The sequence below is a fragment of the Galeopterus variegatus genome, unplaced genomic scaffold, assembly GCF_000696425.1.
Source record: "Galeopterus variegatus unplaced genomic scaffold, G_variegatus-3.0.2 Scaffold831, whole genome shotgun sequence".
NCBI classification, from domain to species: Eukaryota; Metazoa; Chordata; class Mammalia; order Dermoptera; family Cynocephalidae; genus Galeopterus; species Galeopterus variegatus.
Genome location: NW_007726942.1, coordinates 227,783 through 246,463, shown reverse-complemented (window position 1 = coordinate 246,463; position 18,681 = coordinate 227,783). Strand labels below are relative to the sequence as shown.

Sequence of the window (18,681 nt, the reverse complement as noted above, 5' to 3'; positions counted from 1 at the left end):
TTCAGAAATTGTTTTGTTTTTTTTCCCTAGATTAGATTGAGATTTCTCCTAAGAGAAATATATAAAAAATTGCTGTCTAATAATATTAGATGGTGTAGATGCCTTAAGAGTAACTGGAATGCTTGTGTTCACTAAGCAAGTCACCTTTGTTTTGTTCCAAAGAATTTGTGAATGCAATAACTAATTTTAAAGGTTTTTGAATGAGTGTGGAATTAACATTATAAGAGTTACATGGTCTTAGGAGATACATAATCTTGGTAAAGTAAATGTTTTATGAACCATTAAATAATACTCCTTTTAATAAATACTACTGCTCTATAATTGGAAAGTTTGGGTTCATCAACTAGTGTTTATTATTTCCCGTCACTGCTGGATTAGTACTGACTAATGTATATTAAGAGTAGTAATAGTGTTAGCTTTTAGTAGGCCTTAATGTACATCATTGCTTTTTTCTCAAACATTATTTTTTTTAATCTTTTCCTGTATTTCTTCAGTACGTCCTGGTATTGACATTTCAGACTTGTCACATTGAATGTAATTGGTTATTCTCTAACTCTCCATCAGAACAAAACATTTATCAACAATATCTTGGTTACATTTATTTCTGCTACTAGCTAATGTTATTAATTATATGCTGGTATTTATTCTACTCTGTCAATCTGGTATCTGTCTCATTGTTGACAGTTTTTATCCTAGAAAAATGTTAGACTCAAGACTTGGAAAGGGCCTCATTATCATAGTTTAATCTTTAGTTTTTTCTTCATCATCCCTAATTCACCTTGCCCTTGAGTGTCTTCAGTAGTCTGAAACTCATCTAATGAGGTAGCCCATTGCCATATATATTAGTCTATTTTTGTTGCTTATAACAGAATACCTGGAACTGGGTAACTTATAAAGAAATAGAATATTTATTGCTTAGTTTTGGAGGCTGGGAAGTCCAAAGTGCAGGGAACACTTCTGATGAGAGCCTTCTTGGTGGGGAGTGAATCTTCACAGCAAAGCAGGGTGTCATGTGGTGGAAGCAAGGAGAGAGCTAACTCTTCACATCTCCTTTTAAAGCCCTCAGAACCACACCCATAACACCATTAAACCATCAATGGATTAATTAATTTACTTGGGCATGATCCTCACAATCTAATCAGCTCTTTAAGGCCTCACCTTTCAATTATCATAATAAGATTTCCCACCCTTTTAACACTGTCACAGTGGGGGTTAAGTTTCTAATACATGGACTTTGGGGGACACAGTTTAATTTATAGCACCATATTTGAACAGTTCTCTCCATTAGAAATTTGTTATTTTTTTAATATTGAGTTAAAAATCTGTCTACCAATTTATAACCCATTGATGCTCACAAAGCAGATTCAATCACTTTTCTGCATAGTGTGCTTTTGAGTATTATCACCTGGGGCTTCTATTTCCAGAGTTTTATATTTCCATTTCCCCTGAATTGTTTTTCCTATTGCATTACATGGTTTTGAATTCTTATGTATTAACAAACTTGAATTTGTCTATATCCTTTTGGATGTGGAATTCTGAACTGAATGTAACATACCAGATGAGTTCTGACTTTTTATATTATATTTTAGTCAGAAATTTCTTAGCCATTGCCAGGTAGAGGAATGAATCACCACATCATTGCTATTTTGTACTTGTAAAGTGCGACTGTGTCAAAACACTTCCAGTGTGTTAAGATTTGGTGCTGTTCTGTCACTAGTTTCTAAATAATTTGTATACAAGGTAACGGGGGAAAAAACAAAACAAAACAAAAACCTCTTTACTGACAATGTATTTTTTTTTAACCTGATTTAATCTCTGTCAAGAGTACTACAAAGATTACTCTTTTTTTAAAGACTCAGTTTATTTCTGGTCAGAACCTTAAAATCAATCATTCAATTTAAATTGGATTCCAAAAGAAGGTCACTATAGTAAATCTCCTGCTGTAGTTAGTGAATGAAGGTTTATGTTAAAGTGTTACTGAAACCCCAAAGGTCCATTTGCTCACCTTTCCATAGACAATAATTGAGAGACAAGTGCTGGTCTGGTGTAAGGAAAGGCAGCCTTTAATCAGGAAGCCGGCAGCCTGGGGAAATGGTGGACTCGTGTCCCAAAGACCATCCCTGCTTTTCCCCAACTTGCCAGGGGTTTTATAAGGACAAGTGGTGGGGGGGTCTGATGCATGGTGACCTAAGCAGGGACATGCAGGCATAATCAAAAAATTGCAGATAAACATCAAAGAACTTCTCGGGTGGGAGCTCATTCATGGTGACCATCCTCCCTGAAGTCAAGTCACAATTCAGTTCCTGTTAACCTCAAAAGATGTAGTTAGTAAGCTAGTAAAGAATGGCCATCTGGGTTAATAATTTCTTCTGTAGTTATTCTGTGTACAACGTGAGCAAAAGTCATTATGTGAATAAGAATCATTGTATTCTAATGTCCAGTTGCTGCAGGCTATGTGGTTCAGGTTACAAGAGTAAGAGAAAAAAAAAATTTAATTTAGAAGTTTAACAAAATGGAGTCATTTCTTGTAAAGCTACATAACCATGCCAGTTGTCGGGCTAGGGCTGGGTCTGGTGCTCACAGAGCCCTCAAGCCCATTCCCAGACTGGGTCACAAACCCTTCACACGCCAGGCTGAGTCACCAGACCCCTCACACGCACGTCTGTGAGCTAGGAAACCGGCAGACAGGTCCTTGGAAGCCATAGGTCAGAAAGCATGGTCACTCAGAGTGGCGGGTGCCCGGGGCAGACGCCAGCCATGGTGGTGGCTCCGGGCATGCACACAAACTCCACCCACACACAACTTATTTGCTTAAAAAAATGTGCTGCATCACCCCCAACCTTACCTAAGTAAGGCAAGAGGGCCTGATTAAATTATTCTGTTTTCCCAACATTTCTGTTCAGGCTGCTACGAAAGGAGGGAAAGCAGACTACTTTTATGCTTTTAACAGGCTAAATTGGGAATTTGTGAGTGCCCACAATCCAGGTCTTCAAATTTATAAAACTGAACTTGAAAGCACCCTGGTCACCTCTGACATGCTGTGGAACACAGTGGCCACCACTGAAGAGGAAAGTGGTGGGATTCTTTTCAGGTAGAGCCACCTGCAGTCACAGGTGTTATCAACAAGGCTTGGAGCTTCAGAGAGCTATTGTATTTTTGTTTCGGCCAGCCATTGTGGTGACAGTGCTTTTGAGCTTCCTGGGCCACATTCAAACTTATGTCTCTCAAAAGCCACATTAGAAATATATATTCCACCCCCAATTTATCAAAATAATTTTTTTTCTTGTTTTAAGGAGGCCATAAACCTTCAAAGTGGTCTTTTCTTATAAAGTGTTCATAAATCATGAGAAACAAATGTTGGCCTTTTATGTATAAACATGACAAAATTATATTCACAAGAATTTTTCTTCAACTACTTATTCCTCTCTTTCATCTTTTTTTATTTATTATCATAATATAGTTGATTGTACATATCTGTAGGATAGAGTTGGATATCATTGTCTCTTTCATTTTTAAAAGAGACACTTCAGTTTATTTTGAAACTATTGCCAGAGACTAACAAGTGTCTATAAAACAAAGGATCTTTGAATCAATTCTTTGATTGTGTCTTTGGATGATGATGGGGAGAGATGGAACATCATATACCACGTTGCTTTTGCTGGCTTGGTACTGCTGTTGCTCTAGGGAAAAAGAAGGCAGATTTTGAACTAATGGGCCAGACATGTGACATCATAATAGTTGGAAACAGTAAGATATTTATGAGAAGAAGATTTTATACTTCAGAGCAATATCAATTTTTTCTATATCCATTATTTTCTTGACATTTCCACTTATTTATGTGCTTATTTCATTCTCTGCTCTAATTTACATCTTTATTGATTTTTATACCCTTTTTCTCTTTTTTCCTCTTTTTTTCCCCTCATCTAACTAGCTGTGAATGAATGTGAATGACGTTTTTATGTTAGTAACAAGTCAGAGGCGCAAATTTGAGCTATTTGAGTCTCCATTGTGAGTAGTTTATATGTTTACAATCTTGAGCATCTGCATAAAAATTCTAATGCTACAGTTCTTTCCAAAGCAGGCTTGACCATAGCAATCAACAGTATCAACAATGAAATACACTGTGAAGGTAATTAAAGGGAAGCATTTGTGAACAAGAGGGCTCTAGAAAAGGCAAGTTTAGGGGGGCTGCTACAAGGTCCGCAAGCTTCCTGAGATGCATTTAAAGCTTTATTAACTTCAATGACATATTAATAACAGGCAAAAGAACAAGAAAATGTAAAAAAAAAAAAAAAATGTTGGAAGTAAAATTTATAAGATTTGGGAGACAGAGAAACATGTGTTGGCTATAATCATTGGTATATTTGCTGTGTCTGAGAATAAAATCTGACTCTGAATTGTTTAGGCTTTAGTGATATTTTGAGGGGGGAAAAATAGACCTGGACCAGTGTCCCAATTCTTCACTATTTGCCCAAGTGATTTTAGAAAATCACTTATCTCTCGTTTCAGTTTCCTCATCTGTAATTAGAGGTTGAGAACCCCTTGAAGGGGCTCAGGATATGCCACCTGGCATATTGATGGTTTTGAGTTAAGGCTCTTGAAAAGTTTCAGGTGCAAGAACAGCACTCTTGATTCTCCTTTTTCCTCCGGAAATCAGAATATGAAACTCCCATGTGAGAATTGCCCTCCCAGTGCCAGAAGGAAAGAAACATTCTTTGTACCAGAGACAGGTTGAGAGAATTCTGTACAAAAGGACCTTGTTAAAAATAACTCTTATCTTTCTTTGGTCTCCTCATTTATTTCAGTTACTTTTGTCTCCACAGTTGCCTTTCTTTGTTCAACTCAGTATATAATCATTTAGGTTTTGCCACTTCTGTGTGTCCTCATTTCCCTATGAATGCTCTCCTGTCAAATAAAACTTACATTAAATAAACTTTTGTGCTTTTTTCCGTTTTAATCTGTCTTATGTCAATTTAATTCTCAGTCCCAGCTGGGCATCCTATGAGGGTAGAGGTGAGTTTTGCCTCCCCTACACACTACCATAAATGTAATGAGAAAATTAAATAGTTACATGGATAAAGCATTGGATACATCATGGACTCTCAGCCAAGGGTAGTTTTCTGTTCTTTCTTTATCCCAGCATGCATACTACCAGCAGCCAGAGGGGGGAAGACATCATCTTAAGGAGTTAACAGATATATTGTGGCTCTGACAGTTATCTCATGTTGTGCATTGTTTGGGGGTCATTGAGAAGTGTAGTTGGAAGTGTTCACAGTGACAGTTTTACATGTCAATGAAATAATATACCTATTCAGTGACCTTTACTGAAGGTTGAAAGAGGTATTGAAAATGTAATTTGGGAGTGCTTTTCTGAAAGGGAGAAAGATAGTGTTGCCCAAATAAGCTGCTTTCCTGAATGCCTGATTTAATCAAATAATAACGTTCAGAATTTATATTTTTTAAATAAAATTTCTTTCAGCAAGCATTTTCAGTAGAAAAAGCACAGTGAATTTAACTAGATAGTGCCTCCCCTCACTTTCCTTCCTTGTGCAAAGGTATGGATACATGGCATAGCCCATTGTCAGTGATTAGAGGGAGACCATAGCATTTAGGTAACATATTCCCTCTTAGTGAAAATCAGTGGTTTGACCCAGGGAAAATGAGCACTTTTCCAGAAAACTCTTGATGATTGTAGGAATAGCAACGTGCTCATATTCAACAAGTATCCATTTTAGTGATTTTTAACAACTGGAATTGTGGTAAAAGTAGCGGATTTAGCTCTAAGGGACTTGAGTCAATAAAAAATTAGTTGCAGATGAACAGGATTATAACATTTCTTGCTTAGCACATAGGCTCTTCTTATATATGATCCCCATTTATCTATACCTTTTATTCTGCCCTACAATAAACTTTTAAAGATGATAAGATACAAAATAACAGTAAGAAATTACAAAAATTCTAACATGAAAATTGAAGGAATTAAAGCTGATGTTTTGAGAAATTTGATTAGAAAAGAGTTTAAAAAGAATTTAATATAAGTTGCATAATAGATGACATTGTAAACTTGACTAAGGGCAATTAGGAGTAAATAAAATAATTTTTAAATTGGACAAACATTTTGACAAAATAAACAAGATAACAAGGATAAAAATATAAATTTTAAATAATTAAAATAATATCACAAGACAGAATGAATAAAGCACTAGTGTACATTATCATGTTTTTAAAAAGTTAACCCTACTATGCAAGAGGCAAACAACACTTTCCCCCCACTTTTAGATAGCAACCCAGCTATCAGGACTTAAAAGAAAAAAAATCCTTTGAATAAAATTTAAAAAGACACTGTGAATTTTAAATGCCTTTTTAATTTCTATGAGATCTAGACACTTTTCCTCCCTCTTTTCTCCAAAAGTGAATAAAACCAGGAAGGACAGCATGGTGCAGGTTGCAGAACAATGGACTGAGAGTTCTGATTTTTAAGTCTGCACTTGAAAAGTTCTTGGGAAAGTGGAATTGAAAGATAATATGAATGCTCTCCCATGAACTTTTTGAAGTACTCCTGTATTTGAGTGAAATCTGATTGACATTTGAGCTGGGGTCTGACTCAGGGGCAGAGAACTGTAGGCAGAGGTAATAGCTGATGTGAAGTACCTGTGGCTGTGATGAGCTTGACTGCTCAAGGAGGAGAAAAACCTGTGGCTGGTGCTTAGTGGGCAGGAGAAAGTTGGAATATTAGACTGGAACCAGATCATATTGGACTGGATTTTATTCCAAGTGGGATGGGACTTTGTTCAATAGGGCAGGTTCCTTCAGCTTGGGCAGGATTTTGAGCTGAGCATAGATCATTATTCTCAACTTGTTGCACACTCTATATTTGCAGTGTGCCTGAGCATTGATGACAATGTATAGCATCTGGCGGGTGGCTTTGGCAATTCCTCCCATGTCGTTGTATATGAAGAAGAATTATAAAACATACCACGGAGCTTTAAAAAATTTCTGTGGCTTTTAAAAGAAACCTCTTTTTAAAAGCATAGGCTAAGTTCCCCTCTAATTTTCAGTAGATATCTTGATATTCTGGGGAGCATAAGCTTTTATTTCCTAGCAATGTAAATACAAAGTTTCTTCTAATATATTATTTTATCCTTTAAAAATTTGTCAGTTTGCCTTTTACTCCAGAATATATTTGTGTTTATTTTACTATTAAATAGCTCTTTAAATTGCTGTCAACAAGCAACTATGCATAGTACTCAGCAGTAAGAGAGTACTGCAGTTAGAGACCTGAGTTCAAATTATGATTCTGCAGTAAGAGGCCTGAGTTCAAATTATGATTTAATCACTGACCAGCTGTGTGGCCATGTCACATATTAACACTGGTAAAAATGAGAATTTTAATCACAGGACTCAGCAAACCATGTGGCCTGTGGGTCACATGATGTCTGGCTACTGCCTGTTTTTGTAAAAAGTTTTACTGAAATGCAGCCACACTCATTCCTTTACATAGTGCCTGTGACCTCTTTTACCCTACCATAACAGAGTTGAGCCATGGTTACATAGACCGAGACCCTAAGTGTCTCACAAAGCCTAAAATGTTTATTTCTAGCCCTGTACAAGAAAAGTTTGCCAACCACCATTACAATATGCACCTCTGAGGGTTATTGTGGGAATTACATGGAATAATTCATGCAAAGCACTTAGTATAAGGTCTGGCATTTAGTAAGCATTCAATATATATTTGTAATTATTAGAATTTTTAAAAACTCATTTTTTAAATCGCCAAATAATCAGGTCAAATTGATTCTCATAAAGATGCACTATTGTTTATGTGTATTTCTGCATATCTTTAGGGGTAAAGCACTCAAGCTTGAGGAATGTTTTTAAATAGTCATATTTTGGTGACACTTGTCCACTTCTGCATAAATAATGCACCTGGATGTTGGAAGTTCTATTTTGCTCACTAATCTACCCTTGATACGGATATTATAAATTATATATATGTAAAAGTTCTTGGGTATATTACAGCAGTATGGATAGATTGTTAAATTAATCATTGCAGAACCCTTTGAAAATCTAGGCAGCAATGTGCAAATGCAAAATTTATAACTGGAGCAAACAAAAAGAAGCTGATGATTCCTTAAGGATACTGATGTTTTTGTGATATCTTCTTTTTGTTGTCATCACTAGAGATTTATGTAACATTTGGGGAAATTTTCAATATTTAATCATAAGCATTTTTATTCCAATGTAGGCTATACATACAGGCCAATCTGAACTTACCCTGACTATAGACTGGACATATTACTTTTTTTAATTTTAATTGGGGTATATGATTTTGCATGAATGCCCATGTGTGTTAAAACTTCTACCAAATTGTGCATTAATAAAGAAATATGATTAGTGAAGAGGTTAATGATTTACTTCTTCTAATGGTAAACATGTTGTGAAAGGTCCCTAAAGAAGGATTGTGAACTCTGGGGGGGGAAAGGAAGAGGATAATATTTTATTTAAATGTTTTAACTAAATATTTTCTTTGTTTTCTTCATGAATATACCACTTTTGTAGGTATCCAAAATATCATAATCATTGCTTATATTGCATTTATTTTAGTGAAGTAAAGAGTTTTGTTTTTCTTAATATCCAGTTCCTATTTCAAATGACTCCGAAAATGGTATCTCTTAAATAATATATATTAATTTAATTTATTGTTACTGCTTCAGAGTTAATGTAGGATTTAAAATATAAATGTTAATTTTTTATTATATGAGTTTTTTAGCTTTCTATTTATATTATTCAGTTCAGGTCAGTTGGTTTAAAATTAATAAAACAGTATTGGACATGGTTCCTACCACATAGACATTTGTGGTCGAATTGGGAAAACAACATTTACTTGCATGAACCAGTTTATCTCCTATTGTCTCTCACATGACATTAATGAAAGTAATAAAGATTTTTTTGGACCTTTTGTTGGGCTTTCAATAATGAGTACAATTTGGATAGCAGAGGAATGGCAAATGATTCTTTGATTTGGGATCAGAGGTACTGGTTGGTTTGGGTTGGGTTTGGATTTTGAGTGTGAGTGTTTATTTACCCAGGTCATTTATAACTCTATTGTTGCTTAAAACACATTTAATGTCATAAACATTTGGTTCTGGATTCTTTTAACATACAGTGAAATGATTAAAATTATTTAGTCTGTATCCTGAAACTCAGAAATATTTTAATCTTGAATTAATCTTTCAGTTTAAATTTAAGTAAATGGAAATATATAAAATTAGATGGAGAACAAATAGTCCAGTACCTTCTCTTCAAAAATTATTATGCAGAGGTTCAGGGAGATTGATTGTGTTTATACTGATTTTTGCAAAATTGGCTTGAGTACAGTTTTTCTCGACTCCTAATTCAGTGCTATTTCTCTGTGTATTATAAATGCTTGGTTAGTTTTCATTAAGTGAAGTATAACATAATTTTCTCATAAAATACATTAAAGCAGGGTACCTGAAATCTTTATTTTTATAAAATAATATTTAAATGTATATACTTAATGAACTACAAGCAATAGCTAGTTTAGTTTGATAAGCTTTCACTTTTGCTTCTGCAAACAAGATTGCAAAGGAAGAGAGGACAGAGGTTAGAAAAGAACACAGGAAGGATAGGGAATAAGAGATCCTAGGGAGAGCTAGTTTAGGGATGGAAGAACCACAGAGAGTTAAGGAGGGAAGGAATGGAAGCTCAAGACAGAGAAGAGTCTGGGTTGAAGGGGGCAAGAATTGGGGCATGAGTCGGCCAAGAAAAGAGTGAGACTTGATACAAAAAAAGTCTGTGACATGCAGAGGGAATTTCCCACAGATGTATACTACTAGAAACAAAACTATCCCAAAGGTATTATTCTCTTTAAAGAGAAAAATTCTGGAGAAATGTGTTTGAAACAGGAAAGAATAGTTGAGCATTATGTGGGGGTTCAATTACACAAAATTATCACATAAATAAAAATCTTCATCTTTTCTTATTTTATTTTTTTAATCTCATCTGTTTGTTTAATGGTGTTGTGGATTGAATGTTTCTGTCCTCGCAAAATTCATACGTTGAAATTCTAATCCCTAATGTGATGGTATTAGGAGGTGGGGTCTTTGGGAGGGCTCCACCCTCATGAATGGGATTAATCCCTTTAGAAAATGGACCCCTTATTCTCCCTTACTCTCTTTTCACCTTGTGAAGATACAGGGGAAAGTGAGCACCCTGATTTTGGACTTTCGTCCTCCAGAACTGTGAGGAATAAATTTCTATTGTTTATAAGCCACACAGTCTATGGTAATTTATTATAGCAGCCTGAACTAAGACAGATGGCTAATTTAATAGACACCTTTCCACAAAATCTGATTGTGTTGACTGTGTTAGTCAATTCTTAAAGGAGGCCCTATGTTAAATACTACACTAGAGAACTGATAGTATGTAATAAAAATGTATTCTTGTTATGCCTGTCTGAAATGGATTGGTAGCTTTTCTGAACTAAGTTTAAAGTGATTTCCAATAAATTCAAATGGTGATATATTGTCTGATTTATCCTATAGGCCTCAACCCTCATATTTCATTTTCTGGGAAGCTTAGCTTTACCTTGCTGGAATAGATTAACAGGTTCTCCTTCAATACAGCCTCATCTTACTATGCTTTTTCTTTGTATTATTAATCAGTATTGTAATTAAATGTGTTTGTGTTAGTATTTGTAAAATGTCTGTCTCTCTCATTAGACCCTAAACTCCCTGAAAATGGATTTGTGTATTTGTTATGAATAGCTGTGTCACCAGCACTTTGCATTGTGCCTGGTACAGAGCAGGTGCTTAAGAAGTATATGTTGAATGCACAAATAAGTAAATACCATACTACTGCAGAAAAATCAAATGCTGAGTTTTAAAAAGGCTTAGTTTGCTTTGATATTAGCCAAAACATGTTTATCTTTATGAAGATTTGTTTTAATATGAAAAAAAAATGGCAGTTTTAGAACACTTTGGTCTATTCTAACCATCCATACAATTTATATTTAAACAAATATATTTAAAATTTGTTTATTATTTAATAGGGACTCCCCTTGATCAGTCACTTACTATATATCAAATACTGCTAATCACATTACACATTAGTTCATTTAATTCCTCACCTTTTTTTTGGCATCCCATACCTATCTCATAAAAGAAAAAATATCAAAGTACTGTCTTTCCTCTGCCTCAGCTGAATCTGCTTCTTTGATTGAAATGTACAGATCAAAACATGAGGATTTGTTTTATGATTTTATGATGTACTGTTTAATAACCATTCAGCCTTAATGGCTGTGTAATAGTTGAGAGGAACTTATCATTTATTCCTCTTATTTTCGATATTTAGCCACTGTTTAAAATGTCTCCTATTTTAGTACTGTACAATATTAGTAGGCTTAGTACCATTTGGCAAACTAAGTTGCTTATTTTTAAAATCTCAGAGGTTATTCTGTACCACAGATAAATAGAACATTAGGCAAATATGTTTGGATTACAAAATGTAACTTTATTAAATAAATGTCGTTATATCTTATTGTACTTGCTTGCCAAGAATATTTGGCTGTGTTTTACATGATTATAAGGTTTATTGGCAGAAAGTGCGACAATCAACAATTTTTTATTTTAGACATATTTTCTAAAAACCTTAATATTGGCATTGTCAGTATGACAAAATTTCTTTAATAAATCCTTGTTACTTGATTACAGGTTGAATATTTCAGACATCTAAACCAATTAGAATCCTGATTATTCTGATTACCAGAAATTCTTAAATGTATTTATTATCCATTGATGTATTCCATTTCTATATTAGACACCAACATTTTTAGTGGTTTAGGATTCGCAAGAAAACCAGCTGCATTTCATTATTTTTTTCCAGATTTTAGGGATTTTGTTTCCATATCATAAAAATAAAATGAAAGTGAGCTAATCAATTGATTGTAAGTCGTATTAGTTTTTAACTTATGTGTCAATGATACAAAGCTAGTAACTAAAAATAAGTTACTGCCCACAAACATTCATGAGACCACTGAGGTATATACAAGTATTTTTTGGCATCACTTTCTAATTGTTAGCATCTAGCTCCTTCAATTGTTTGGAAACTAAGCTGCTCAGTGGTTTGTAAGGACAGGCTTTAAAAGCCTTTGTCAACGAAGTAAACTTAAAATCTGAGTCCCACCTTATCTGTTGGAATATACCAAAGTAAAACTGGCTCTTAAATTCTGCTTTACATTTTTATGGGACACTAATCAACTGGATATATCAACTGTCTTATGGGCTGTCTGATGATATTTTGAGGTAGAAAAAGTAAATTGCCTTTTTACTGTATCCTTTGCCAGACATTTTCATACTTTGACTCAAGGCAAACCATGCAGTTGAGATGAGTCAGTTCATATATTGCTAGAGAGCACTTTGAGCAATATTTCCAATTCATTCATAGTTTGGAATACATCATAACTCCTCTTCCTCTCAGTTCCCCAAAGAAGGAAAAATGAAATTTATGGGATTTATGTGTGCTGAGTTTGAAAATTATGACAGTAGAAATAGTATTGGACATCTTTCAAAAATGTATATTTTCATTGGTGACATATTCCTTAAGCTTGTTCTTGTGTTCTCTTTAAAAATCAAATCTAGATTCAGTGAGCTGGTTCATTCATGTATGAGATTGTTTTCATTGTCCATATGACTGCTGGAGGGTAGGGTGCAGAACAACTGATGTCCTTACATATTTAGATTTTTAACATATATTTAAAATTCTTCTACTTGGTTTTGAGGTCTGGGTACCTTTGAGAAGAAGTTTTTTCTCCAGTAACCTAAAAATACTAATATTTTATAATTTCATAGTAAAAGTAAGGCTCTGCTTTTATGCAAAAAAGAATTAACATAGCATGACTACTTTCCTTAGAAATGCCTGCCTGTAAGATTGGTCCTTGGCTAGTGGCTGGAAACTTAGATTGCAGGAGGGTTCTCACCATCCCTAGAACTGAGTGGCTCACTGCGCCTATATTCTATGTACAAACAGTGTGTTTATGCTGAAAACCTGCTTTCCTTCTGGCAGTCTGGATTTTGAGGCATATTAAGGCAGAGGGTGCCTAGTCACAAGCACCCAATAAAACCGTGGGAACTGAGTCTTTAATGAGCCCCCAGGTGGAAAATATTTCACAAGTGTTGTGCCAGTTCCTTGCTGTAGGAATTAAGTGTGTCCTGTGTGACTCCACCAGGACTCTTAGAAAATTTGCACCTAGTTTCCACCAAAGTTTGCCCCATGCATCTTTTCCCTTGCTGATTTTGCCTTATATCTTTTTGCTATAATAAATCTTAGTTCTGAGTATAGCTATATGCTGAATCCTATAAGTCCTCTAGTGAATCACTAAACCTGGAGTGGTCTGGAGTTCAGTGATCTGAGATAAATATATTTATAATAATGAATTACATTGTCTACATACATCAAATTGGGTGTTTACATATAGTAAGCAAAAGAAAAAAGAAAGCTACATCTTCCAATTACACAGTAACAGTTTCCAACCTACTTTTTTTTTTTTTTTTTTAGCTTTGACTTCTGTTTTGTGTCCATGCAACAACTTGTGTGTGGTATGATTATTTTAAAGACTCAGACCTCAGTTTTCCTGACTCTCTGTCTTGGGTGTATCTCTAAAGCCCAGTTTACTGACCTGAGTACCATCAATCTGTGTTTTAAAATTAGTTCCATCAGGCCACTGAGTTTACAAAGAGTGGATTAGTTTGTCTATGCTTATCAAGTTACGATGATAAGAGATACACACTTTGGACCACAGACATATTTGGAACATGCTTTATGAGTCTCTCTTTTCCCTATTCCTGCACTGACAGGTTATTTTTTTTTTTTCTTATACAACAAAGGCTAGTTAGTAGGATAGTTTTTATTTCTGAATTGTTCCTAATAATCTCATTTTAGAAAATGTTGTTAACCACAGAATTAATTTTTTTTTTTTCCTTTTTGTCTTTTTTCGTGTCCGGCAACGGATTGCAACCCTCAGTGTTGCGACCGGACCGGACCGGGACCGGCAACGGGATCGCGGCCCTCAGTGTCGCACCCGCACCTCACTCAGCCAGTGAGCGGGAACCGGTCTGTATGTGGGATCCGAACCCTCGGCGGGAGCGCCACTGCACTCCCAAGCGGCACACTGTAGCAGTGCGCCACCGGGCCGGCCCCTTAACTTTTGCTTTTCACTTGCTGCTACTAACTTTAAAATTTTAGATCTGATTTTTCTTTTCCTGAATCTATTTCCTGAGATTTTGTTAAAAAATAAAACTTTATAGATTTTGTTCTTTACTATTTTTATCCTAGTTTGCTCTCCTGTAAAATTTTGTGTATCTCTTTATTTTCAGTTTCTTATTTTGTTTTATTAATGATTCACAAAATAAAATAAAATAAATTATTTTGAAAGCACTAGAAATTTGTTTATTTCTATCACTTTAATATTATTTTTTAAAGATTGTTTATATTTTCATAGACTTTGTGTCAGTTTTAAAGTATTTCAGAAACCTAAAGAATTAGATGTTCCATTTCCACTATTATTTTATAATTATATTTTTTAATTAGGTGTTCCACTGCCACTATTATTTATTTTCTAATTATCACAGGGAATTCTTTTTTATTCATTCATGCCAAGAATCTGTCTACTCACAAGTTACACCCAAATGTGTCTTTTTCTTTTAATATGTTAAGCACAGTTTTATTACCCTTTTTGGTCAAGAAGAGAATAGATTAAATATTGTAGTAACAGGAATCAGTAGGACTTTTATTAACTGCCTTTAATCAAATATATGACACTGGGCAATGCTTTCTTTTTAATGATTAAATTTACATAATCTCCCTTTTCTGTTTTTTATTGAATTGAAATATCATTGGCTCATTTTTCCCCCTCGTCTCTTATTTTTGTAGATATTAGAGCACAGTTTTTGCATATGAAACTATGTCTACCTAGAAAACATTCAGTCTATGATGTTTGTGTTAGAAATTGACAACTAATCTCTACAATTCCAAGCTGCTGATATAAATGAAGAAATAGGGTTAAGAAAATGTGTAGTGAAAAGGACTGTGGAGAGCTAGAAAATGCCTATTCTGTCTAGAGGAATTCAAATTGAAAAATTTAAAATACTCTGCAAGCCCTGCAAAAGAGTAGTGCATGTCAGATAAAGCCCAGGGACAATTTTTGATCTCCAATTTATGTATTCTTATCTTAATACATCTACCCGAGAAATTTCGTATTTAAACCAGTTTTATCCCTACTCTGTATTTTTGGCTAAAAATAACTTTCAACTTACTTTTCAGAAGTAAAATACATATTACCAGTCAAATGGCCAAATTTGGAAAGTATATACTTTTCAAAACATTGTTTTTGAAGGAATATTGAAAAGCAAATTTATTCATGTCTTCTTTCTGAAGTTCTTATATAGCAACCTTGTTTAAAAAAATCTAAAGATGTATAGGGACAGTGGTATATGGAAACTTTCTATACCTTACAATCTAAAACTTATCTAAAAAAAATAAAGTTAATTAATAAACAATAACTTCAAAAAAAAGTATACATAGTAATTAGAAATTTCTATACAAAATAGAGTAATTTTGATCTTCTACAGTTGTCGAATACCTCTTTGCATTCATTTCCTTTTGTTAAACAGGATTGTTTTCCCATAAGCTCTAAATGAATATGCATTAATAGAAACAGAAGCAAATTCTACCTTATCTCTACTCAAACTAACTAAAAAAATCTTGAACCTACTGGCTCTTTTCTATATACTGGATTGCTCAGATTTCTGTTGTGTTTTTTTTTTTTTTTTCCTTTTTTTCTCTTTTTTAAAACTTTCAGTAAATTTTCAAAACTCAAAGTAACTTATTTGAAGCAGTTAATCACCCACAATACTCATCTTTCCTCAGAGTTTAGATTTACAATTCCAGAGTTGATTGTGATGACTTGATCTCCTCTTATGTCAATTGCTCTTTAATAAATGGAAGGCTTTAAAAATACATAAATTTCAACAGGGTTAAAGATTTGTGTACAGTGTTACAGCTTTGTCATTAAACTAAATGAGATATTAAGGTCTTACAACCACAGATATAATAAGATAGAGAACTCATGCATAACTATATGACTAAGGAAAATACTAATTGATGATGCACTCTCTTCAGTTGTCCAAAATAGACTTGTTTTGTGCGGTGTTTTTAATTGAGTTATACAGTTCTTTGTTTTCCTTCTGTTTTTATGGATGTAGGGCTCTTTAACTTATAGAACTTTCTATTTTATTAAACATGTGTTTTTAGTAATTAGTTTTTTTTGTTGTTGTTTTTTAACCTCCACAAAATAACAGTCTAGTAAATATAATATTGCTTACCATGTGGTTGATTTTAAAAGTTGTTTTTATCTTTTACTTTTTATTCTGAATTGTATCTGTTTGAAATTGTAACATAAGGAAATATTTTAAGCAATCATTGAAGGCACTTTTCCTACTGATAATGAAAATGTGTTTTCTGAAAGGTGAAAAAATTACAGAACTATGGTTATGTTAAATGAGAAATATGAAAATTTATGGATAAGTAATGCTTTTTTTTGAGCTTTATTTATGGTAATCACTGTTCTGGTTGCTAGGGACATAGCATTGAGAAGTCCCATCTTAGACATTTTTTCTCTCTCAGGTTTCTTGATTTTTCTTAGATATTAAGTGATTTTTGTGGTAAAAGAAATTTAATATTTTTTTTCTCTTAGAATGAATTTCATCAAACAAATGAGATATTTATTAGTTTTCTGGTTTTTGTATATGTTTCTTTAACATTATGATTCTTGAGATAGAGATTTATACTTTTAATATTCTTAGCAAATGATGTATAACAATTAATGAAAACACTATTTACATTGTGCTTAAGTACATATTTCTCTGATATTATAGCTGGGAAGTTTTAAGATTCCTTCTGTCAAACATAAGATGGTGGTTGGAAGAATATGGTTTTGATGGATTTCGTTTTGATGGTATTACATCTATGCTCTATCATCACCATGGAATGGGTAGGTAACCTGATATATTACAAATGTAACTAATGATTTCATTTTTTTTTTTCTTTCTGGAAGATTACAAACAATTTGGGGTTCAGTTACAGAAACTACAATGACCATTATTGATGGCTTGATTTTTATTAGTTCCATTGTGTGTGTCTTCTCTGTAATCACTTCTGATCCCTTTTTGGCAAGAGATGGGGTGTAAACCAATTTTGTAAGCAAATAAAAGATAATGATTTTCTTCAAAATGCATCTGCTTAATAATATGCTATCCTTCATATATAGCTTTCTTTTAAAAATTTTTTTAAGGAAACCATTTATTACAGTACCTTCAGGATATGAACATGAGAGTATTTGCAATGAAAAATAACAGAAATCAATAAATGAGACAATTTGTGAATGCATGGGCTTTTTGCATGTTGCACTTTGAAGAATTATGTACATTTTAAATATAGATTTTCTCAGTTAAAATTAAATTGTAAATAAATTTGTAAATTAAAAACACTGATCAGACCTTCATTTTAAAAGTTGTGCAAAGAGGTGGCAGGATCACAGAATCCTAATCCCTCAATAGATAATGTGGATACAAGTTGTTTTATTTTTAATAGCCAAATATTCACGAGCAATAACCAATCAAAAATAAGGAGAAAAACTTCAAACTATAAATATTGAAAAGCAGCTGCCAAGGAAAGAAGTTAAAGGTTCAAAGTGTGCTACTACTTATTCTTAATCACGGTGCTGCCTGTATGAAATGTTCATAGGGAAGAAGCTGAATTAAAACACAACGGGTTTCATTGATATCCATCCTCCAGTTTGGGGAGAAGCTGATGTAGGAAAAGGCAAGTGTGGCAAAGTCAAGAAAGGTCCTGTCCTCATTTAAACACCTACATTTTCTGCAGAAACTCCCTCTGCCGAGGGTGGGGTGTATGTTCCAGGGAATTGTGGTGTTGGGGAAATGAACTGTAGTTCATAGATATGGGATAATTTTTATGGGTAGATAGCCCAAGAAATGATAAAGAAAAACATTCTGAGTTACTTAACATGAGTTTTTGCCCTTAGAATAAGAAAAGAAACTGAAACTGCACAGCAAAAGAATACTTAATATGTCAGAAAAATTGAGATAAAATGATTAACATCAAGACACAGAATCTTTAATTTATAAACTCATCGATAAGAGAAATTCACTAAGGGGAAAAGAAATCAATTTACCTGTGTGGACGAGAAAAGATGGCAGGATTCATACTATTCTATTGCCAGCAGCAATGTCTACAAAATTCTTGTGAAAACAAACTGTGTCTCAAGAATCCGATAGTTAAGCAGTGGTTACCAGGGGCTAGAGAGTGGAGAAAATGGGGGGATGCTGGCCAAAGGGTACAAACTTTCAGCTATAGGGTGAATAAGTTCTGGTGATGTAATGTACTGCAGTGTGACTGTAGTTAATAAAACTGTACTGTTTATCTGAAATTTGATGAGAGCAGATTTTAAGTGTTCTCACCCTCTCCCCCCATGTACACAAACACAAAATGGTGACTATGCATGGTGATGGATGTGTTAATCAACATAGCTGTGGTGATCAGTACACCATGTAAACCTATATGAAATCATCACCTTGTATACCTTGA

At 33.9% G+C, this 18,681-nt stretch overlaps 1 protein-coding gene across 1 annotated transcript in view; it reads left to right on the top strand.

The window, feature by feature from the left end:
• Positions 1 to 18,681, top strand: part of GBE1 (glucan (1,4-alpha-), branching enzyme 1) — a 255,662-nt gene that overhangs the window by 152,486 nt on the left and 84,495 nt on the right. Inside the window, exon 8 of the mRNA XM_008572761.1 lies at positions 16,953 to 17,068. Coding sequence (XP_008570983.1) covers positions 16,953 to 17,068 — 116 coding nt within the window. The remainder of the gene's footprint in view (positions 1 to 16,952; positions 17,069 to 18,681) is intronic.